This window comes from Rana temporaria, chromosome 3, assembly GCF_905171775.1.
Source record: "Rana temporaria chromosome 3, aRanTem1.1, whole genome shotgun sequence".
Taxonomy (NCBI): domain Eukaryota; kingdom Metazoa; phylum Chordata; class Amphibia; order Anura; family Ranidae; genus Rana; species Rana temporaria.
This window is the reverse complement of record NC_053491.1, coordinates 200,446,764-200,471,361: the sequence shown is the minus strand read 5'-3', so window position 1 is coordinate 200,471,361 and position 24,598 is coordinate 200,446,764. Positions and strand designations below refer to the sequence as shown.

Sequence of the window (24,598 nt, the reverse complement as noted above, 5' to 3'; positions counted from 1 at the left end):
ATTTACCTTCACTTCCTGTTCCATAACCAAAACATGAAGCGAGAGTAAATCACAGGAAATTAGGAGAAGAATCCCCATTGGAAGATTTCTACTCTACCATTTTGCGTTCATGGTGAAAGGTAAAAAATAAAATAAAAATATGACAAATAGAAAGGCTGAAAATTGATATATTTTATTCTCGCTTCTCTACTCTAAGAAAGTTTTGTCTTTAGTTATACTTTAAAAAGTAGCGCAGGCTCCTCCCCAAAAAAATAAAGGGAGGAGCTACAAATACTGTAGTTGCTGACTTAGGGCACTTAAAATGTCCAGGCATCCATTGGTGTCCTCACCCAAGCTGATGCCGCCACCTTGACTAAAATAAACCAGCCGTGAAGCCTTGTGGCTCCACAGCCGGTTTCCTACTGCTACAGTATTGTGGGACATGTGAAATGTCCCGGAAGGCTGCGGGGAGAGGTGGCAAACTGAGCCAGGAGAGGGTGCCTGTCAAAACCAGACCCCCCCAAAAAAAAGTGGCGGCAGAATCTTGGAGGCTGGCAAGCAGAGTTTGCCTTTTGGGTGGGGTTCTGCTTTAAGCTTTGATAAAAACAGATATCGTCTGCATGAAGAAAGAATGTTGTATCAGACTTGGGTCAATGTGTAGAAAATCATTTATTTTTCAAGAGGGACACCGATATAGTGCCTTTTCAAAATAGAAAATTCTAGTTAAACCAACAAATTTTCTATAATCTTGCCCAAAACATGGTTTAATTTTTATTTATTTTTTTAACACACCCCACAGTAGTTATAAGTTTCTAGACAAAACTAGTCCAGATTTTGTCTGCCGAAAATATATTTCTTTATTCAAAATCTAAAAACCACGTCAGTATTTTATCAAAAAGTGAACCTGAATGTCAAATCCCAGTATTTTTTTTTTTTTTACTGTAGAAACTGAACAGTTAAAGCACCAGAAGACAGGACTCGTTCCATCAAATGGGTTATACTTCCAGGAAATGGGTCTAAGGCTCTTTCATATGTCAGCAGTTCTTGGTACTGAAAGAACATTTTACTAAAAAGGTGATCTCTTTTTCCAAGTATTGCTGGCTAATTCCAGACATTTGATTCTCCTAAGGGCAAACATGACGTTGGCCTTTCATGCATTAAAGCAGTCTACCCTTCCTCGAATAATATCATATTATGCGCCACTCCCAAGATGAATAATACTGTAAACACATACTTAACTGAATTCTTTTAACTGGCTTTGCAAATTAACAGTGATCTGATGCATCAGCTTTCGCTAAATGGCTTTAGGATAATTATGTGTGGAGAGGAAATACAATGCAATGCCACACAGTCCAAACATTTCCACAGAAACATACCTAATCACTTGCACATTATACTACGGGTGAAACAAAAGAAGTGGTGAGAACGGCACAATTGGATTTATTGGCTTATTTTAAAGCTATTGGCAGAGCAAATATTTAAACGGCGTAGAGAGACACAATACTATTTTAAAAATGTTAGAAAAGGAACAAATCTAAAAATATTAGTTTTATATAAAGCAGATACATTAGAACCAATTATGCCAGTAGATAAAAAAAAAAGTTGGTTTTGCTTTCCGTCCAGTTTACTTTTATGCTAGTAAATACTTCTCTGCAACAACGTCAGACATTGCAGAGTTAGTTTTAGTAATCTTTGCAGAATCTGCCTTTTCACATGCATGGAATAACCTGCACTGTAAAATCATGTGAAACATAAGTATAAATGTAGTACATTTCCCCAGGGCTGCTGTTAGAAATCACGGGGCCCCGTACAGCCTACCTGGCAGGGCCCCCCACACATACATACATACACATTTATATATATATATATATATATATATAATTACGATAAATATACTAAAATTATTCTTAACGGACACACAGATAACAGAGAAGCTGTGTGAATTAGCCCTTTTTTTAAATAGTTTTCAACATTTTTGAACAAAAACATTTTATATATTTTTTTTAAATAGATTTTATACAATTTTATACAATGCAATTTTTTTTTTTTTTTTTGCAATTGATTAAAACAATACAGGGTTATTTTTTTTTTTTTTTAAACAGGACAAGGAAGCCAGCAGTTGTGTCTGTGTCTCTCCCTGCAACAGCTAAAAGTCGGCGGGAGGGTTTTCAGCTGCTGCCCCTCCTTCCCTCTGGTGTTTGGGCCCCCCTGTGTGCCCGGGCCCCCTACAGGAAGACTGGTGGTCCCCCCCTATCAGCGGTCCTGCATTTCCCTTACACTAATATAGTGTGGGCTTTCACATAAGTAGACAAGTATGTGCATATGTACAAGATTGTATGACAGTTTAAAATAGTGCCTTATTCTGCAACAGGAGGAATAATAAAATAGGTGCATAGAACTCACTGCTTTACAGAGTCTATTGACCAAAAAGGATTTTTCTCCATTTTAAAAAGGAATGAACATGACACTGTTTAACTCTTGCAATTTTCTAATGTGAAGCCCCAGAACTGTACAGACGTATCCTGTACTGGCAGAACATTTACTTTCATTTTCTAAGCGTAGAAAGATGAACACCACAAGGAATGTCATTAAGAATGGATATCAGATTAGCAGCACAAAAAAAAAAAAAAAAAAAGGCAAAATGAAAAGAAACATAGGAATTATAAAATTAATAATTCAACTCACCTAGGTGGATGCAGCATCTATCCAATGTTGCATCTGTGCCCCGCCGGCTCCAAAACGCAAGAAATGAGGGATCAAAAACTGCTCATTGCTCAGTTCCCCTCTCCTCCGGGCTCTGGAGGGGGTGGAAAGAGCTCTGGCCACTCAGCAGCTCGCCAGGTGCCAGCCCATGCTGTTAGGTTGATCCCAATCATATCGTTGTGATCCTTCCCCATCCGACAGCAGGCTTTAGCCTGCTATCAGCTGAAAATAGGTCACAGGAATGCAAAACGAAGTGCAGGAACAAGAGAAAGCGAGCTTTGGTTGTATTTCTTTAAAGGGGTTGTAAAGGTTAATTTATTATTTTCTAAATTGGTTCCTTTAAGCTAGTGCATTGTTGGTTCACTTACCCTTTCCTTTGTTTTCCCTTCTAAATGTACCCCCCCACCCCTGTCTGAATTTCTCACTTCCCGTTTCTCCTCAGTAAGCTTGCCCCCATGCTCTGGCTGGGGGGTTAGTCAGCCAGAACAGCTTACTGAAGAGGAACAGGATGTGAGAAATTCAGACAAAGAAAAAAAAAAAATTTAGAAGGGAAATGGAAGGAAAAGGTTAGTGAACCAACAATGCACTAGCTTGAAGGAACCCATTTAGAAAATAAAAAAACAAACCTTTACAACCCCTTCAATAAGACATTCATACTGGCCCTGTCACCTAGCTATAAAAAATAAAAATAAATAATCACAAGTAAAATAGAAAAAATGGATTTCCCCTTTTATGCCAATGGAACTCTTCACACCAGTGCGCTGCAGGTGCTGTGCATTTTGTAAGTCCTGCATGCTACATCTTTTGTGCTCCAGAAAAAAAAAAAAAAAAAAAAAAAAAAAACACACACACAAAGTTATAGATCCCTCCTCCACTTTGTCCAAAATGGAAAAAAATACTTTATAGTTCCATGTTAGAATTCTCTTCTAGTGAATTACAACAGTCAGAACTGGTATCAGAGTCTTGGAATTTACACATTTTTTTCTTGCGCTAATGGCCAACAATAAATTCATGAAAAATGTTGAATACAATACCAGTGCTCTAATAATAATAAAGAAAAAAAAAACATTAATATATATATATATATATATTTTTTTTTTTAACTGTCATATTTGGCCAAGTGCGTCCTGCATTTTTTGGTACCAAAATTTCCCTCCGGTTCACGTCTAATTTTAAACAAATGCACACAGCAAGAATGCTGGCACGTCGGAGAGAAACGAGGGTTCATACGCATCGCTGGACCATGGGACAGGCAAGTGTCTAATTATTAAATGTCAGCAGCTATACTTTTTGGAGCTGCTGACTTAAATGGGTGGAACTCCGCTTTAAAACAAAAAAACAAATGCAGCCATCAAGTCTAAGAATTGGCAAGTTGCAATATAATAAATCTTTGCTTTTGGGGTTAATCTTGCTTTAAAAAGCGAGACTGAAACTAATACAACATTATGAAAAGCAAGCATGTAAAAGTACATAAAAGCCACAGTAAAAAATACTTTAGGATAAACTGTACAAAAACTGCACTAGGTAAGATTTTAAATTCCATCAAAATAATAAAAAGCAATGAGCAGCAAGACAGACAGATTTGCTATAGCCCCATACATGGATCTGTTTGTTTTTCAACCAGCATGCTAAACAAAAAAAAACAAAAAAAACCCTACCACACACTAGCTTCCTTTACCTTAGTGCAGTCCTCCCTCATCCTTCGACTTTGCTTTTAAATGTCCTTATCTTATTTCTTCTGAGAAATCCTCACTTCCTGTTCTTCTGTCTGTAACTCCACACAGTAATGCGAGGCTTTCTCCCTGGTGTGGAGAAAGCCTCTTGAGGGGGGGAGGGGGCGAGCAGGCAAGTCAGGACACTCTCTACTTTGCAGATAGAGAAAGGAGCTGTGTGTTAGTGGGCGTCCCAACACTCCTGCTCGCCCCCTCCCTCCAGAGGCTTTCTCCACACCAGGGAGAAAGCCTTGCATTACTGTGTGTAGTTACAGACAGAAGAACAGGAAGTGAGGATTTCTCAGAAGAAATAAAGACATTTAAAAGCAAAGTGGAAGGATGAGGTAAGTGAAGGAGGACTGCACTAAGGTAAAGGAAGCTATTTAGGGATTTTTTTTTTTTACCTTTACAACCCCTTTAAGAGAGTTTCAATTTGTATGCAATCAGGCAGGCCCTTGCACTACATGGTTTTGGTAAATCTGAAGACAAAAAAAAAAAAAAAAAACACTGCAGAAAAATCTAATAGTGTGTATGAGGCTTAAGAGCTGGTTCACACTGGGGCGGCATGACTTCGAGGGCGACTCGGCAAGGCGTCATGAAGACGACTTCAGAGGCGACTTGCAAAATTACTTCTGTATAGAAGTCAATGCGAGTCGCCCCCGAAGTCATACAAGAACCTTTTTCTAAGTCGGAGCGACTTGCGTCGCTCCTATTAGAACGGTTCTATTGAATAGAATGGGACGCGACTTGTCAGGCGGCTGAGTCGCCTGACGAGTCGCCTGACGAGTCGCCCCAGTGTGAACCGGCTCTAAGACTGCAACTAAATTCATAAGTTTCCCCCTGAAGTAGAATTGCAGCAATATAAAACCTGCCATGACCACTTCATTGTTGATGCGTTTTTAATGGATAATCCTGCGCAAACATTTGCAGAACAGGCTTGGTTGGCTGATCAGAATTGCAGGCACAAAAAATGCACAGCAAAACGGTCACAACCACTAAATCAGAGGGCAGCCGAAACTGCAATATAATGTCCAAAATGTACTTGATAAATCTCCCAATGACACTTTACCTTTAATGCCAAAGACCGTTACCAGCTGCGCTCTTTCAGTTGCCACGTCTTACAAACTTGGCCTCACATATCCATTTTTCTGAACTAGGAACTGCGTATGTTGCCCAAAGCAACAATTTCACATGCAAATCTACATTAAAAAATATCAGGAGCAGCATTTATTTATAGGCAAGGGGCGACACGGAGAGTTCCAGTTTTGGGCGCTTTAAAACCTACTTCGCCATTGGTGCTGCCAACAGAAACCAACGTTTTATAGTTTAGTCTCCAAGAAGCTACAAAGAGGAAAAAAAAAAAGTTATGGGGGTAGCAACATTTTCCCCTGAGTTTATAGAATGCTGTGCTCACTTTACTTTTGGTCTTTACGCTGGATATTGCAAAGTGTTTTTCACTTAGAGTACAAAAAAAAAAAAAAAGTTTGATAAAAATGTGTTAAAGTGGAGGTTCACCCAAAAACCTTTTTTTTTTTTTAACATTAGATTGAGGCTCATTTTGTCAAGGGGAATCGGGTGTTTTTTTAAACAATCGAAGCAGTACTTACCGTTTTAGAGAGCGATCTTCTCCGCCGCTTCCGGGTATGGGCTGCGGGACTGGGCGTTCCTACTTGATTGACAGGCTTCCAACGGTCGCATACATCGCATCACGATTTTCCGAAAGTAGCCGAACGTCCGTGCGCAGGCGCCGTATAGAGCCGCACCGACGTTCGGCTTCTTTCGGCTACTCGTGACGCGATGGATGCGACCGTCGGAAGCCTGTCAATCAAATAGGAACACCCAGTCCCGAAGACCATACCCGGAAGCGGCGGAGAAGATCGCGCTCTAAAACGGTAAGTACGGCTTCAATTTTAAAAAAACTACCCGATTCCCCTTGACAAAATGAGCCTCAATCTAATGTTAAAAAAAAAATTTCGGGTGAACTCCCGCTTTAATTTCCTCGGATTTCTACCCATTGAAGTAACCCAATATATCTAGTCAAAGGGGCAGATGCGTTTCTTTAACACCCCTCCCCATAAAGCAACAATTCTCAGTAATAATTAGGATGTTCTTTGTCAAATAGGCACGCCTCTTAATACAATCAATTAACAGTTGTAAATTTAAAAAGCAATCACCTTTTTTTCCCTGGCAGCTTATGAACTGATGTGTTGATTTTAGTAACCAATAATTGCACACTGCAAAGAAAAAAAAATTAAATAACTGTGGCCCACTTCGGCAAGCAATCAGGCAGGGGGGATATTAAATATACCATTAAAAAAAAACAGTACATTACCAAAAACAATGCCATCTAAGAAGGGGAACTGGTGGAAAGATCACTTCAGAATAATAACTTAGGCTGGCCATACATGGTTTGAATGTTGGCTGGTTCAGCAGGAGTCGCACCGTTAATGGGCAGGCTAAATGTACTATATTGAGCGATCAACTTGGGTACAGTACAACCAGCCTGATGGATTCTTACAATTATCGCTAGCGGCTTCTATAGGATTCACCCACCTCTCCTGCCAGGAGCAGATAATTGCTGGGCAGGAGGTATTCACCTCTCAGTACCATCTGTGTTGATGGGGGAACCATGCAACTCTTTCCTGTGGTTGCAGAAAATAAATTTGCATCGTGTATGGTTGGCCTTAGTTAATTTCTGTTTTTAATACTTGTGCTTGGAAACAACCTCCCCCCCCCAATTTTCTAATACGTTTTTGATGTGGCTTTAGTCCGTATTTTGACTAGAATGGCATTTTAGTTTTGGTTTCATTTTAGTCATCTGAATTGTTTGTTGTATTTTAGTTGACTAAAATAACAGAATTACACTGGCTTTATTGCAAAAAGGGGGGATAATTTGGGAAAAGGGGAGCAATGGGACTTTATATGAAACACAACACTTGGGTAGAAATTAATCAATAGGTATAGCAAATATGGTATTATCTCCGCTGTTTGCCATCTCAATAGGGATGGAGTCCTGTGTACTGGATAGTCATGGTCTCATAGAAAGTTCCAACAACAATTCCCTTTTTAACTGGCTTTGTCATATACAGAAAAACCTTGGTTTGAGAGCAACTAGGTTTAAAAGAGTTTGGCAAGACAAGCTAAATTTTTTAATACATGCAATGTCTTAATATACAAGTAGCGTTATGTTACAACCGAGTATAAAACAGAACATAGGTGCCTCCAAGTGTAGCAATATGGTTACATTTAAAGGGGTTGTAAAAGGTAATTTCCCCCCCCCCCCCCCTAAATGGCTTCCTTTACCTTAGTACAGTCCTCCTTCACTTACCTCATGCTTCCATTTTGCTTTTAAATGTCCTCATTTCTTCTGAGAAATCCTCACTTCCTGTTATTCTGTCTGTAACTGCACACATTAATGCAAGGCTTTCTCCCTGGTGTGGAGAAAGCCTCTTGAGGTGGGCGAGCAGTCAAGTCAGTACACTCTACTTTGCAGATAGAGAAAGGAGCTGTGCATTAGTGAGCATCCTGACACTCCTGCTCGCACCCTCAAGAGGCTTTCTCCACACCAGGGAGAAAGCCTTGCATTACTGTGTGGAGTTACAGACAGAAGAACAGGAAGTGAGATTTCTCAGAAGAAATAAGGACATTTAAAAGCAAAATGGAAGGATGAAGTAAGTGAAGGAGGACTGCACTAAGGTAAAGGAAGCTATTTAGGGATTTTTTTTGTTTTACCTTTACAACCCCTTTAATGAAAAGAACAACATTTAGCAACTCACGTGGTTGATGATTAAATCTGGCACATCCGAGTATGCAGGTATCCGGGGTAAATCTGTCCACATAGACCATCCTCCTCACTGCCATAGATGTCGTCCCTTCCATACTGCGCTCCACAAGCGGTTTAATCGCTCTACTCTAGGGTAGTCTTCTCGGTCACAATTGAAGACCGACAGTGGTGAGATGTCTATGTGGACAGCTTTACCCTGGATGCCTGCATACTTAGATGTGCCTCTTTTAATCATCAACCATGTGAGTTGGTAAAATGTTGTACCTTCATTAGACGTAACCATATTGCTCCACTTGGAGGCGCCTCTCTTCTCTTTTATACTCTGTAGCTCCTGCTGGATTTTGCTTCTAATCCCCTTGTGGAGGCTTCCATTTGTGGATGGACATTTTATGGTTACACAACCTATCACATTTCTATAATCTTTTTTTTATGGACTTTAAACTAAAGTACCTATCAATAAATGGTTGTGGAACGAATCATCTGAGTTTCCATTATTTCTTATGGAAACATTTGCTTTGATATACAAGTGATTTGAATTAAAGGCATGTTTCTGGAACAAATTATGCTCGCAATTCAAGGTTTTACTGCGTGTGCCAGTATTTAGCTATAATTATAATAGAACTTTTCATTAGCTCTAGTACATTATCTGTCTGTCTATTGTCCAAGTTGCAAAGAGGGGCAAATATACAGATTCTCTCTCCCCCTCCCCAGCTAAATAACAGCTCTCAGTCTAGAGAAGTCAGAACAGTCAAAGGATGTCCATTTGTTTTTTTGCATCACTTTACTATTCCTGTATGTGTAATTGTAGGCTTGACAGTCCAATGGATTAGAATAGTGAAGAGTCTCTAGACTGGGTGCTAAACAAGTGTGTTAAAAATACTGTCTGTAGAAATTATAGTTTGAAACCTGTGCTAGGAAAATAGCAATGGGATTTAAGAGATACAACTGGCAGAAAAGCCAGGTTTCCTTCATCGCACCAAAATATAATGTGATGGACGTGAAAATAAAATGAATATTTTATTCTGTTTTACTTAGTGTTCGAATCACTTAAATGTTGCTTTTCTTATATTCTTATATATTGTTTTATATTCCTTTATTTCTTGATCGATATATGGTATAATACATATGTATGTGAGTGTATTAGAAAATTATTTTCCTTGATAAGATTTGTCAGATATGTTTTTTTAAGTATATTTCAACTTGGATGGACGTACAAAAGGATAAAGGAGAGTTCAGCTTCCATTTTCTCCTTCTGCTTCTCATCTTTTAAATGTGTCCTCCGGCCCTTCCCCCTACTGCATTCCTAAATGGCTTCACTTCAAAACCCCCCCTCCTTGTCTTTGCTTTACTGAGAGAACTTTTATGCCACAAGGGCAAGAAGAACATGGAACAGGAAAAGACCCTTATATGGACTGACCTATGAAAGCTTCATGCCAAGGACAAACCACACAGGGGGAGGGTGAGTGGGAGTAAAATGTATAATGTGAACCTATCAAATGTGCTTGTGTGTGTGATGTCATATTGTTGATAAAAGGACCAATAAATGGGTTTGGCCATCCTGTTGGGACTGAGCTGAAAGGTGAGCAAGATGTAGATTCTTTGTCTGATCTATATATCTCACCTTATTAATTTGAATCAAACGGCAGAATGGGTTTCACCCTGAGAATCTGTGTCAGGAAATTAATTAATCTATTACAATATGATTAGGTCAATCAAGAATTTCATAAAAGGGGAATTCCAGATATATGGACATTCAAGTATGTATGCATTCCTAACAAGCAGTAGCAGAGTTTGTCCTCACTGCCATCTGTGGCTTCAGGCACAGAGGAGCAAATAATCCTCAAATTTCATACTACTCCATTTTTGGCTGTAGTCCAATTCTTAGCAGCTTTATCTCATGCTGTTCACTCTTCCAGCAGTCACCTGATAACCTTTCACTTTAAATACAGTGCAGCCATTTACATATAAGCCTGGAAGGGTACCAAGTCACTGCTGGAAGAGAGCGAGAAAGCTGCTGAGAAACCCAGCTGCACAGCTATTAGAGTGCCTTGATTAAAAAATTTGAAGACAACATACTCCATAGAACTTGCAACAACGTTCTATTCTATTTACTACTTTTGTGCTGCAGCACTTCTAGGTTTCTGGCCTAAGCTGGGCCCCGCTGCCTCCTGGGATTGCTACATCACAGCTATCCCAGGAGGCAGAATGTTACTATGCCACAACTATATGGCACGTGTGCACAAATGCCAATGGGCAGTATAGTAATATGCCAATAGCTGGCAGTGTTTGGGGATATGCACAGGTGGTGGGATTTGTGTGTACACAGTCTGCCAAGTCCTAGATACCTGGAAGACACCTGTGCTGCATATGTAGACACAAGTTTTTAAGATGGCGATACAGAAAAGGAATTATCGTAGACACCACTGCTACAGCAATTGCCACTAGCTTCCGAGTTCATTGCTGAGCAGCTGCACTTTTGCTTACAGAACACAGGTCACCTGCTTCACATGTGTAACAGAGCTTTTTTTTTATTTTCTAAAGTACAAAATGTTCGGAAATCGCGTAGTTACCATCCTGCTTCCCCACCTTGTCCAATTAGGCGATCAAATTGCATCTAGTTTAAAAATTGCCATATCTGGAATATTTTTTTTTTTTAAAGAATGGTACCATTTTTTATTAATATTAACCACTTCCATACCAGGCACTTATGCACCTTCCTGCCCAAGCCAATTTTCAGCTTTCTGCGCTGTCGCAATTTGAATGACAATTGCGCGGTCATGCTACACTGTACCCAAACAACTTTTTTATAATTTTGTTTCCACAAATATAGATTTTTTGGTGGTATTTGATCACCTCTGCGATTTTTATATTTTGCGCAACTTAAAAAAGACCGAAAATTTGGGAAATTCTGTATTTTTTTTTGTAAATAAGTGAGTTTTATTCTTCAATTACGGGCACTGATATGGCTGCACTGATGGGCATTGATAAGGTGGCACTGATGGGCACTCATAGGCGGCACGGATGATGGCATTGCTGGGCATCACTTGTTTTATATTTTTTTCAGTCAGTGCCTATGTTGCCAGTCAGTGCCCATTTGGGCATCCGCGGGGGGGGGGGGGGGGGGGGGGGGGGCTACTCTGATAAACAATCAGCGTATACACCCCTGTTGGGAGAGCCGCCGATAGACACGAGTGAGGAAGAGCCAATCAACGGCTCTTCCTGTTTACATCGTGATCAGCCTGGATTGGACACGGCTGATCACGTGGTAAAGAGCCTCCGCCGGAGGCTCTTTATCGAGATCGGAGATGCAGGGTGTCAGACTGACGCCCCGCATCACTGATCGACGTCCAGTCAGGATAACATAACCACTTACCGGACGTCAATTTACTATTGAAAGGGCGGGAAGTAGTTAACAAGCTATACTTACCTGCTCTGTGCAGTGGTTTTGCACAGAGCAGGTAAGGAGACGCTGCTGTGTGTCCATTCACACATGGAGTGAGGCTCAGCCTCGTCCCCGCTCTTTTTCTCTTTGGCTCACTGGCTGCGATTTACAGTAGCAACAGCCAATGAGGGTGGGGAGACGCGCTACTCTTCACTGGATCGAGCGCAGATAAGTTTAAGGGGGCAGGGGGTGCTGCTGCACACAAGTTTTTTACCTTAAGCCTTTAAAACCACTTTAAGTATATGTACATGCAATTACAATTTCTGAAAAATAAACAAAGCAATTTAAAATTAAAGCTCAGGAGGAGCAGGTGTATCATTGTCAAAAGTTCTACTCATTGGGATTAGAGAGGGAAAAAAAGGGGGGGGGATTATTACCTTACTATGAAAGCAGTGGTTTGGCAGACCTTCTCTCTCTCTCTCTCCCCCTCCCCCTCCAACAAGCAGAATAGAATATAAGGTGCAGAATATTCAGCCAAGAATCAAGGTAGGTTCCAACTAGGGCCAAAACTAATTGATTAATCGACACCCAATCTATGAAAATAGTTGTCAACTATTTATTAATTAATGAATCGATTAATCAGCCAGCCAATTAGTTGACCTGCATGCATTATATGTTTACATATCAGGAAATACAGTGCAGCACACATACAGCACGGTGCAGCACAGTACACCGTCCATACGACAGCAAGTACCTGAGAACCTGTGAATGCGCAAGGAGCAATGCCTCATGGGACATGTAGTCCTGGGCAGGAAGCAAGTGGTTCTAAAGGCAGAAGTTTTTTACCTTGCTATGCAGGGGTAGGCAACCTGTGGCCCTCCAGATGTTGTGGAACTACATTTCCAATGAGGCATTGCAAGGCTGGCAATTACAATTATTCTCAGAGGCATGATGGTAGTTCTGCAACAGTTGGAGGGCCCCAGGTTGCCTACCCCTGCATAGGGGCACTCTTACTTTTCAGCTTGCTATTGGGGTACTCTGAAGGCATGAGGAGCCAGAAGCATGAGTGGGGGACCCAGAAGAAGAGAATCAGGGCTGCTCTGTGCATAACCATTGCACAGAGAAAGTATAACAGAGGTTTTTTTTTTTTAAAGTGGTTGTTGATGTATACTCCTTCGCACTTCACTTTACCTGACAATTGTGCGACATTGTACCCATAAATAAAATTGATGTCTCCCCCACAAATAGAGCTTTTTGATCACCTCTGCATTTATTTTTCGACACAAAAAAAAAAAAAAAAAAAAAATTCCAATCAATAGTTTTTACTTTTTGCTATAATACATTTTCCCAAAAAATAAACACTAAAATTTCTCTCAGGTTTAGGCCGATATGTATTCTACATATTAAAAAAAAAAAAAGATTTTATTGCAAGAAGTATATTGATTGGTTTGCGCAAACATAGCGTCTACAAAATAGGGGTTAGATTTATGGCATTTATTAATTTATTTTTTATTAGTAATGGCGGGCATCTGCGATTTTGAGCGAGACTGCGACATTGCGGCAGACAGAGCGAACACTTTTGACACCATTAACATTTATACAGTGTTTAGAGCCAAAAATAGCCACAGATTACTGTGTAGATGTCACTGACAGGGAAGGAGCCAGTGACATCAGTACGAAAAATCTTTGTACATGCGCTGAACGAAAGAATGCCATTTGAAAATTTCACTTGCTTTTAACATTTAGTTTTAAAATGAATGATATTTCTGAATGAAAATCCGTCTAGAAAACTTGTTGGTCAAAAGGGATTTTCATTCTTCTCCTTAAAATTTTCTGGACACTATGGTCAAAAAGAACGTTGCTTTGACCCCACCAATGATTACAAAAATCCCCAAATGAACGTTCTTAAAATTAAATATTTTTTTTTTGTTTAAAGGATATTTTTTTTGTATGGCCAGCATATATTATAATACAGTTCTGTCTAAAAATCAGCAAACCAGTCAAATTTCCTCACATGTGTGGTTTCAACACCATTTTCATATGCGGGGGCTGCTCACGTATGCGCTCGCTTCTGCGCGTGAGCTAGTCGGGGCGGGGCACTTTTAAGATTTTTTTTTATTAATAATAATAATAATAATAATAATAATAATATTATTATTATTATTATTATTATTAATAATAATAATAATAGAACAAAAATTGGGTCACTTTTATTCCTATTACAAGGAATGTAAACATCCCTTGTAATAGAAAAAAAAGCATGACAGGTCCTCTTAAATATGAGATCTGGGGTCAAAAAGACCTCAGATTTTATATTTGGACTTAAATGCAAAAAAAAAAAAAAAGGAAAAAAATAATTGTGTCATTAGAAACAAGAAATGTCCCTTTAAGACGTATGGGCAGAAGTGACGTTTTGATGTTGCTTCCGCCCTGCTATGGTATGGAGACGGGTGGGGGCCATCTTGCCCTCACTCGTATCCATACCCAGCCACTGACAGATCCCAATCGCCTCTGCCACTACCGACAGCTCCAGTAAGCTGCGGAGGGCGTGGGAGAGCATCTCTCGACGCCAATAACAGTGATCTTGCGGCGATTCACTGCAGAGACCACCATTATCGTGCAGCTGCTGCCGTTACCGAGATATCCATCTTTAAACTGCCGACGTATATGTAAATGAGTCGGGCGGTAAGTGGTTAATGAGCTCACTACTGAGTTCAATATGCACCTTATGTCCAAGGTCAATGTATTGCACGCACGCGCACACACATGCACGCGCACACACACACATGCACGCACGTACACACTTCAACCTTACAGTAAGGTCACAAAGCACAGAATCACATTACAAGAATTTGAAGTCCTTCCAAAAAGGAAAATAATAATAATAAAATAATAATAATATACAACCAGCATGCTAAATCTGGCTTCAAGGCATATTCATAATAAATTATAAACCGAGTGGGCATTCTGGCTCCAACAAAGTTTTAGGGTTTGCAGAATAGAGCGTTAATTTTTACCTCAGAATAGTTATATTTACTATCCTAGAAAACAAGGGCCAGTTCACACCTGTGTGGTGCGCGTTTTACATTGCATTTTATTTAGATGAGTTACTATTGAATGTGCATTTTCATGAAAGCACATCAAGGCAACCTACCCCCCATGCCCAAGGCTGGCCATACATTAAAGCGGTAGTTCACCCCCCCCGACACGATTTTACCATCGAGACAGGCATTGTAGCGCGAGCTACAGTATGCCTGTCCCGATTTTTTTAACCCCGGACTCACCTTGTAATCGGACATCGTAGATTTCGGCTCCCGCGGGGAATGGTCGTGCCTATGGAGAGGGAGGATGATTGACGGCCGGCCCTGGCACGTCACTCTCCCCGAAGACAGCCGGAGTAGGTCTCGGCTCTTCACGGCGCCTGCGCACAGGCTATGCGCACGCGTCGTGAAGAGCCAAGCCTATTTCGGCTATTTCCGGAGAAGCGTGACGCGCCAGAGCCGGCCGTCAATCATCCTCCGTCTCCATAGGCACGCCCATTCCCCGGTATCTTCGATCTACGCGTACAAGGTGAGTACGGGGGTAAAAAAATTCAGGACAGGCATACTGTAGCTTGCGCTACAATGCCTGATTTTATGGTAAAAGAAAAAATTTTTTTTTTTTTTTTTCGTTGATAGGGTGAACCCCCGCTTTAAGGAACATTTGTACAAAATAAAATATTGTATACATTTAACAAAACCATACAATATGGAGGTCAAACCTGAACACTTTCAATTTGTATGCAATCTGGCAGAGGCCATAGTTGAAGGCAAATCTAAAACTAAATAAGAAAATGGTATAAAGTATGGCAAAAATATATGGGGACTATTTACACACAATTTCTAAATTAGATTCAATTGAAAAATAAACCCCTTTTTGTTTTTAATTCTACGCATACCTATATGCATTTTATTTTAGCTTAGAAAGCTTCAGTCAGTGTGTTGCATAATATTTAGCTCGCGTGTAGCATTATGATGCTTTCAATGCCAATAGTGTAATAAACTGCAGGAAGCAAACAATGGGAATGGAATACATACATTTATCCAGTGAAGCATTTCTCAAGGTCCGGAAAACATTCACTAGATGAGATATTCTAGAAGACCCCTTGCTAGCTCTAACATCTCAGATTGCAAGCCAGTTTTACACAATTCAAGACATTTAGATGATATTTGCCAGCAATGGTCACCTTTATATGCCCAAGGTTCAGATGGAATATGAGACACAAATGGCAAGGTCTATGAATAAAGTAATTTTCACACTTGAAATGAAGTGACGCATGATCATACAGAGCTCTGTGCTAAACAATCATGACATTTAAAAAAAAGAAAAAAAAAAACAGAACATTCCTTCCTATAAGAACAAACATTTAGTAGAAGGTCAATTGATGCGCTTTACGCTTTTAGGATTTGTAATAAGGCGCTTCAATTAGCTATCAAACAATTCTGGCTACACTTTGAGTTGACAGTTTTAAACAGCCTCTAAAAACAAGAAGATTTACTAAAACTGGTGCACTCAGAATCTGGTGCAGCTGTGCATTGTAGTCAGCTTCCAACTTCAGCTTATTCAATTACGCTTTGATAATAAAACCTGGAAGCCGATTGGTTACCGAGCACTAGCGGGGGTTAAAAGCGTCCCGCTAGGGGCCGAAAACCTCTGCAAAAACAACGGTAAAGCGCCGCTAGAAATAGCGGCCTTTACCACCGACGCCCCAGTGTGAAAGGGGCCTAAGGGCTCTTTCACACGGGCGGCCCGTTCAGGTCCGCCTGTCAGTTTTTTAGGCGGACCTGTACGGGCGCTCCGTGCTCCTCTATGGAGCCGCGGATGTCAGCAGTGACATGCCCGCTGACATCCGACCCAATCCGATCCGCCAAAGTGTGATGGAGGAAAAACCTACTTTTCCATCCGTCTGGCGGATCGGGTTAACACGGACAGACGGTCAGTGTTCATCCAATCCCCCCCATAGGGAAGAGCGGAGAAAAGACAGGGCGGTCCCTGCACAGTGTGTGCGGGGACCGCCCTGTCATCCGCGGGCTCAGTGGGGATCAACGGAGCGATCCCCACTGAGCAAGCGGAGGTTCACGGGGCGGATCATTACTGATCCGCCCCGTGTGAAAGGGGCCTAATGCTGGCCATACACTCCACGAAAAATCGTCTGAACCAACTTTCGAAAAACGAAAGTTCGTTCGTGAGCGCAAATGATAGTGCCATCATGTAATGACCAATAAATTGTTCAGTGGACATAAAAAAAAAATGGTTCATTTTTTTTTTTTACATATACCTAGTGCAGAAAGTTCGGACGGGAAACACATTAACCTTCCGATTTATCGTTCGTTCGGCAGAAAATTTCCAAACTTGTCCTTTGTTTTTTTGGGCTCAAAAACGTCCAAACGATTATCGATTTTGTGCCCATTAACTGGCCGAAAAACGAAAGATCTTTCTTAACGGCCGAATGTCGGCCGAATTTTCTTATAGTGTATGGCCAGCATAAGGCTTACTTCTCCATTTAGTTTCCCCCCTGGAGGTTAGCACACGTGGCTAGAACCAGGGCCGGCCTTTGGGGTGTGCGAGCTGTGCGGCCGCACAGGGCGCCATGGGCAACAGGGGCGCCGAGCGGCCACCCAGATGCGTACTAAGGGGGGGTGAGCCACACACTGGGGGTGGGGTGTCAGACTGGCACCCCCCTGCGCAATTGTATTACACCCGCGGTGGCATTCCTCTTTGTGTATGTTTAGGTGACCAGGGGGCGAGGGGTGAAGATGGGGGGGGGGGGGTGCCACAGGATTAGCTCGCACAGGGCGCCTGAACATCTAAGGCTGGCCCTGGCTAGAACACCTGCCAAAAAAATGCATCCACCTTTACCAATGGCGCAATCTTACACCTCTACTACCATACCTCCACTCACTTCTACTCTAAGGGGGGGGGGGGGTAAAGGTCTCTCGTGGGACTACATGATTTCCCCTCTAACCGACGTTAAACAGTTTCTATGGCAACATGCTAACCAACCTCCTCTTAGGGGAACAAACCATGGAGTCTAAACCCTCATCTCAGGCTACCAACATTGAAAAGTTTGGCATAAGGGCAGTGCAACGGCATAGGTCATGTGACTAGCAGTAGGAAACAAAATTCACTACCAATTCCAACTACAAAACGGAGCCAACTAGTGTTTGATTTCTTTTGGTGCTTGCTAGACAGTCGATAGTGATTTTGTATAGGAATTAAATTAACAGCTCTAGACAAAAACATGTATTGTACATTTTGATCCTGCAGACATTGTTAAATATGCACATGGAAAGCATATGCATCATTTATTAAATCTTAAGGTTAGCATAATCTATACTATCACAGGAGGCACAAGCACCATATAAGGCAGTATAAACTAAATATCCATTAAAAGTTATGAAGTTTTATTGCAAAAAAAAAAACCACAAACGCAGATGACATTTAGGATAGCTGAAAACGGCAAACCCTCCCCAAACCCTGAATAGCAGATTTAGCCTTTAGGTTATTCCCACTGATCTAATGCTGGGTGTAGAGCCAGCTGCAGACTCGCTGTAGAATAGATAGAGGACAGCGTGTGCACGCCTTTGTTCAGGATCAGCCAGTGACAAAGAAAACTAATTGTATTCCACACAAAAGCTCTGTTATGACAGATCAGACCTCATCTGACATGGGCAGGAGGAAACCAGCTTCTTCCAAAGTGACAACAGCATGCCGCGTCACATCACAGGAACGTAACATTTTATCCCAGCACTGATCGTATTTCTAGGTGCCGTCATCATTCCTCAGCCCCCACCTGCAAGTCCCAGGGGATAATAAGGATGTCTGGCAGCATTACATTGACTGGAGATTTCTAGACAACCGCCAGCAAGGGCAGGAACCCGAACCTCTCCAATATACGGTCTAAAACGGATCGCCTTCCTTTTAACGATTATCTGCTGAAATCTATCTGATCACACCTTTACTGGGTCTAGAGCTACAATTGCTTAATAATAATAATTATATTATTATTATTATGATCATTAAATATCCTGCACTCTATACAGAAGTGGTGCATTGCACAATCACAATGTATCCATTTAGGTGAAAATAGAGCATTCCACAGGACTTGCAACAGGGATGCCTGAAGTTGCTGGATTATTCTTTAAGAGGAGCAATAAATGATGTTCCCTAGATTACTGCAACTGTTGTTGGGGTCAACACACACACAAAAAATATTTAATATGCGTGTATATTATATATATATATATATTCTATTTAAAAAATAATAATAAATATATATATATTTTCTATTTAAAAAAAATAATGAATATATATATATATATATATATATATATATATATATATATATATATATATATATATATATATATACACACACACACACACACACACACATACACACTATAAAACAAAAAAAAACACACACACAGGACATTGATTTACCGAAACCGGTGCAAAATGCATGTGCAGCCGTGCATGGTAGCCAATCAGCTTCTAACTTTAGCTTGACCAATTAAGCTTTCACAAACAAACCTAGAAAAAGACTTGTTTCCATGCAAAGCTGCACCATGTTTTGCACTCTCAATTTTAGTAAATCAACCCCACTTTTTTTGCACTTCTTCCTAAAGTGATCTGAGATTCATTCTCCTAGATCAGTTTTTCCAGTCCTCAAGGCACCCCAACAGGTCAGGTTTTCCATTATTTTACACTGCCTTAGTAATTACCACAGCTGTTTCATCTATGGGAAATCCTGAAAACATGACCTGTTGGGGCGCCTTGAGGACTGCAGTTTAGAAACGGTGTTCTAGATGACACCACACATATAGTTTTCTAACTGTGCAGTTATATAGTGTGAAATCAGTGCAGGGTTGTCATGTGTGGATCTAAAGACACCAATAATGACCAGAGAACACAATGGTAGTAGTAGCAATCTCTATGGTGTGAATGAACTGACCTGACCTCCGGAGCTCCACCATGGAGGCGGCAATACGGTCTTCCCCGGCCGGGCTCTCCTCGCTGCCCCCCGGTGATGATACGTTCTGTCCGTCCTCTATGGTGCTCGCGCTGTCAGTGGTGTCGGGTGATCGGAGGGTCATTGGACAGGTAGCTAGTCTCCCTGCAGGCAGGTGATCAGGGTGGACTGAGGGTGGTTGGTCAGAGCCCACCTCTACTGCCCGCTGCAGGTGATCATGGTCCAAGAGATCCCTGGCTATATCTTCCTCCTTCCTGGAAAGCAACAAATGGGATGGATTAGAACGAGGAGCCGCCCCCCACCCAATACTGATCTCATTGTCCGGACAATGACCATACTGATGTACAGACCATGATGGTGCACTGGGGTGTCCTACATATCATACAATGTATGGGGGTTAACACCGATCTGACCTCACATCACTCTGTACAATCTACATCCAATAAACGGATTGCCTCCTTCCTACACTGAACACCTACCTGCATAAGACCCCATACATTTTTTGCAGATTTTTATCCTTCAGATTTACCAAAACCTTGTAGAGCAAGGGCCTGTCTGATTGCATACAAATGGAAACTCTTAAGGTTTGACCTCATATTAGATGGTTTTTGGTAAATCTGAAGACAAAAAATCTAATAGTGTGTATGGGGCTTAAGACAGGTACAGCAACCTACAGCATGATCAGAGGGAAAGAATGGGCTGTCTAGGAGATTATATATATATATATATATATATAATATCTCTACACATATATATATATATATATATATATATATATATGTGTAGAGATATTATATATATATATATATATATATATATATATATATATATATATTACACACACACACACTCAGATCGATAGAATGTTTTATTCTCCTATACAGGACTGTCAGATGGATATAAATAGCGATCAGGGACCAGACCGATATAAATATAGTCACCCAGATAAAAATCTGCTTGGGATCAGAGGGACACAGTTCTATCTAGGAGGATCAGACACATAGGAAGGTCTGTCTGGGGGGATTATACATATATACACATCGGTCTAGTATGATCACCTATATAAGGAGGCATCAAGGACAATCATATTGACATAAAGCCCTCGTCATTTGTATAAAGCTCTTTCCTGGACGATGGAAGGCTATAAAAGATCTATCCTGGACGATGGAAGGCTATAAAAGATCTATCCTGGACGATGGAAGGCTATAAAAGATCTATCCTGGACGATGGAAGGCTATAAAAGATCTATGCTGGACGATGGAAGGCTATAAAAGATCTATGCTGGACGATGGAAGGCTATAAAAGATCTATGCTGGACGATGGAAGGCTATAAAAGATCTATGCTGGACGATGGAAGGCTATAAAAGATCTATGCTGGACGATGGAAGGCTATAAAAGATCTATGCTGGACGATGGAAGGCTATAAAAGATCTATGCTGGACGATGGAAGGCTATAAAAGATCTATGCTGGACGATGGAAGGCTATAAAAGATCTATGCTGGACGATGGAAGGCTATAAAAGATCTATGCTGGACGATGGAAGGCTATAAAAGATCTATCCTGGACGATGGAAGGCTATAAAAGATCTATGCTGGACGATGGAAGGCTATAAAAGATCTATCCTGGACGATGGAAGGCTATAAAAGATCTATGCTGGACGATGGAAGGCTATAAAAGATCTATGCTGGACGATGGAAGGCTATAAAAGATCTATGCTGGACGATGGAAGGCTATAAAAGATCTATCCTGGACGATGGAAGGCTATAAAAGATCTATGCTGGACGATGGAAGGCTATAAAAGATCTATCCTGGACGATGGAAGGCTATAAAAGATCTATGCTGGACGATGGAAGGCTATAAAAGATCTATCCTGGACGATGGAAGGCTATAAAAGATCTATGCTGGACGATGGAAGGCTATAAAAGATCTATGCTGGACGATGGAAGGCTATAAAAGATCTATGCTGGACGATGGAAGGCTATAAAAGATCTATGCTGGACGATGGAAGGCTATAAAAGATCTATGCTGGACGATGGAAGGCTATAAAAGATCTATGCTGGACGATGGAAGGCTATAAAAGATCTATGCTGGACGATGGAAGGCTATAAAAGATCTATCCTGGACGATGGAAGGCTATAAAAGATCTATCCTGGACGATGGAAGGATATAAGATCTATGCTGGACGGCTATAAAAGATCTATGCTGGACGGCTATAAAAGATCTATCCTGGACGATCGAAGGCTATAAAAGATCTATCCTGGACGATCGACATATAAATGCACACAGATAAAGATCTGTCTGGGACCATCAGAGGACACACAGGTCTATCTAGGATGAGCAGACACATATTCACATCTGTCTAGTATTATCAGATTGAAAGAGAATCTATTTCCCTATATAAGGATCCATCTTGGACAATCATACTGACATAAAGGTCTGGTCACCTGTATAAAGATCGATCCTGAACGATCAGACCAATATAAATAGATTTTCACCTAGATGGAGATCTGTCGGGATCATAGGGACACAGGTCTATGGAGAAGATAGAGATATCCATGTAGTACGATCAGACTGACAGAACGAGATCTTCACCCACTAGCACGATCGGATGAATATACAAATCTGTTGGCCGATCTCTAGGTGTGTGTAGGAGGATGATGATTGGGATGAATATACAGACGGCATGTATCCATAACGATGTGTCTGGGATGATCCCGATTGTAGATCGCCCGATGGTGCCACAGGTGCAGAGTACATCCTCGGTCTGTCTAGGAATGCACACACACAAAGATCGGCCGTATCCATAGACGTGTGTCCCTGATCGCCCCCTCCCCCGATCTCACCTTGTCACACACAGGCAGCCCCCCCGATATGGAGGTGTCACACAAACACACACACACCTTGCGGGGATCAGTCGTGGTCCCGGCTCCATAGCCCGACACAGCAGAGAAGTCCCGGCGGAGAGCGGAGCTCCATGGAACGGTTGTATGTATAAGACTCTATAAGACTTCACCCCCCACCCCACCAGCCATCGCTCCTTGTGTGCGGCTCCCCCCTCCCTAATCTCCTGGCCGGGCTCTCCCTCCCCATATCTGGTAAATACAAAGGCCGCTTTCCAGGAACTTTCCAGGAATCCACTCACGTGACCGAGCGCTACTTCACCGCCCCTCTGCTGCCACCTCTGGCCGCTTCGGAGAAGTGCAGGCAACGGCGAGCCATTTATCGTCTGCGGCTCAGCGGTAGGATCGTTACCCGTACTGTGTGTGTGGAGGAGTCACACCTTTCCACAATCTACCTACACCCCTTCCTACATCCCAAGCACTCACCAGTGTGTTCGGTAAGTGTACCGGCTGTCAGCTCAGGATTCTAAACAACAACTCCAGTCCACACTGGGCTACCTACAACTCTGCTGCTATACGAATCTACTCTCAATCCCACCTGGACTACTACACAGATTACAATCCCTGGTCTATACTACAAGGATTACTAGTCTAATTTACTTATATCTATATCCATGGTCTATACTACAAGGATTACTAATTTCCTTATATCTATAGTAATCCATGGTTTATACTACTACAAGGATTACTAGTCTAATTTCCTTATATCTATAGTAATCCATGGTCTATACTACTACAAGGATTACTAGTCTAATTTCCTTATATCTATAGTAATCCATGGTCTATACTACTACAAGGATTACTAGTCTAATTTCCTTATATCTATAGTAATCCATGGTCTATACTACTACAAGTATTACTAGTCTAATTTCCTTATATCTATAGTAATCCATGGTCTATACTACTACAAGGATTACTAGTCTAATTTCCTTATATCTATAGTAATCCATGGTCTATACTACTACAAGGATTACTAGTCTAATTTCCTTATATCTATAGTAATCCATGGTCTATACTACTACAAGGATTACTAGTCTAATTTACTTATATCTATATCCATGGTCTATACTACAAGGATTACTAGTCTAATTTACTTATATCTATAGTAATCCATGGTCTATACTACTACAAGGATAACTAGTCTAATTTCCTTATATCTATATCCATGGTCTATACTACAAGGATTACTAGTCTAATTTACGTATATCTAAAGCAATCCATGGTCTATACTTCAAGGATTACTAGTCTAATTTACGTATATCTATAGTAATCCATGGTCTATACTACAAGGATTACTAGTCTAATTTACGTATATCTATAGTAATCCAAGGTCTATACTACAAGGATTACTAGTCTAATTTCCTTATATCTAGTAATTCATGGTCTATACTACAAGGATTACTAGTCTAATTTACTTATATCTATATCCATGGTCTATACTACAAGGATTATTAGTCTAAATGCCTTATATCTATAGTAATCCCTGGTCTATACTACTACAAGGATTACTAGTCTAATTTTATCTATAGTAATCCATGGTCTATACTACAAGGATTACTTGTCTAATGTACGTATAGCTAAAGTAATCCATGGTCTATACTACTACAAGGATTACTAGTCTAATTGACTTATATCTAGTAATCAATGGTCTATACTACTACAAGGATTACTAGTCTAATTTACTTATATCTATAGTAATGCCTGGTCTATACTACAAGGAATACTAGTCTTATTTACTTATATCTAAAGTAATCCATGGTCTATACTACTACAAGGAATCCTAGTCTAATTTATTTATATCTAGTAATCCCTGGTCTATGATACAAGGATTACTAGTCTAATTTACTTATATCTATATCCATGGTCTATACTACTACAAGGATTACTAGTCTAATTTCCTTATATATAGTAATCCCTGGTCTATACTACAAGGATTACTAGTCCAATTTACTTATATCTAAAGTAATCCATGGTCTATACTACAAGGATTACTAGTCTAATTTACTTATATCTATAGTAATCCATGGTCTATACTACAAGGATTACTAGTCTAATTTACTTATATCTATAGTAATCCATGGTCTATACTACAAGGATTACTAATTTCCTTATATCTAGTAACCCATG

General features: G+C 40.7%; 1 protein-coding gene across 1 annotated transcript in view; it reads right to left on the bottom strand.

Moving 5' to 3' along the window:
- SOCS2 (suppressor of cytokine signaling 2) overlaps positions 1–22,901 on the bottom strand; it is a 41,909-nt gene extending 19,008 nt beyond the window's left edge. Inside the window, exons 1-2 of the mRNA XM_040344127.1 lie at positions 22,472–22,901; positions 19,554–19,825 (exon numbers count right to left, since the gene is read on the bottom strand). Coding sequence (XP_040200061.1) covers positions 19,554–19,825; positions 22,472–22,503 — 304 coding nt within the window. The 5' untranslated portion in view covers positions 22,504–22,901. The remainder of the gene's footprint in view (positions 1–19,553; positions 19,826–22,471) is intronic.
- Between the last annotated feature and the right edge of the window lie 1,697 nt (positions 22,902–24,598).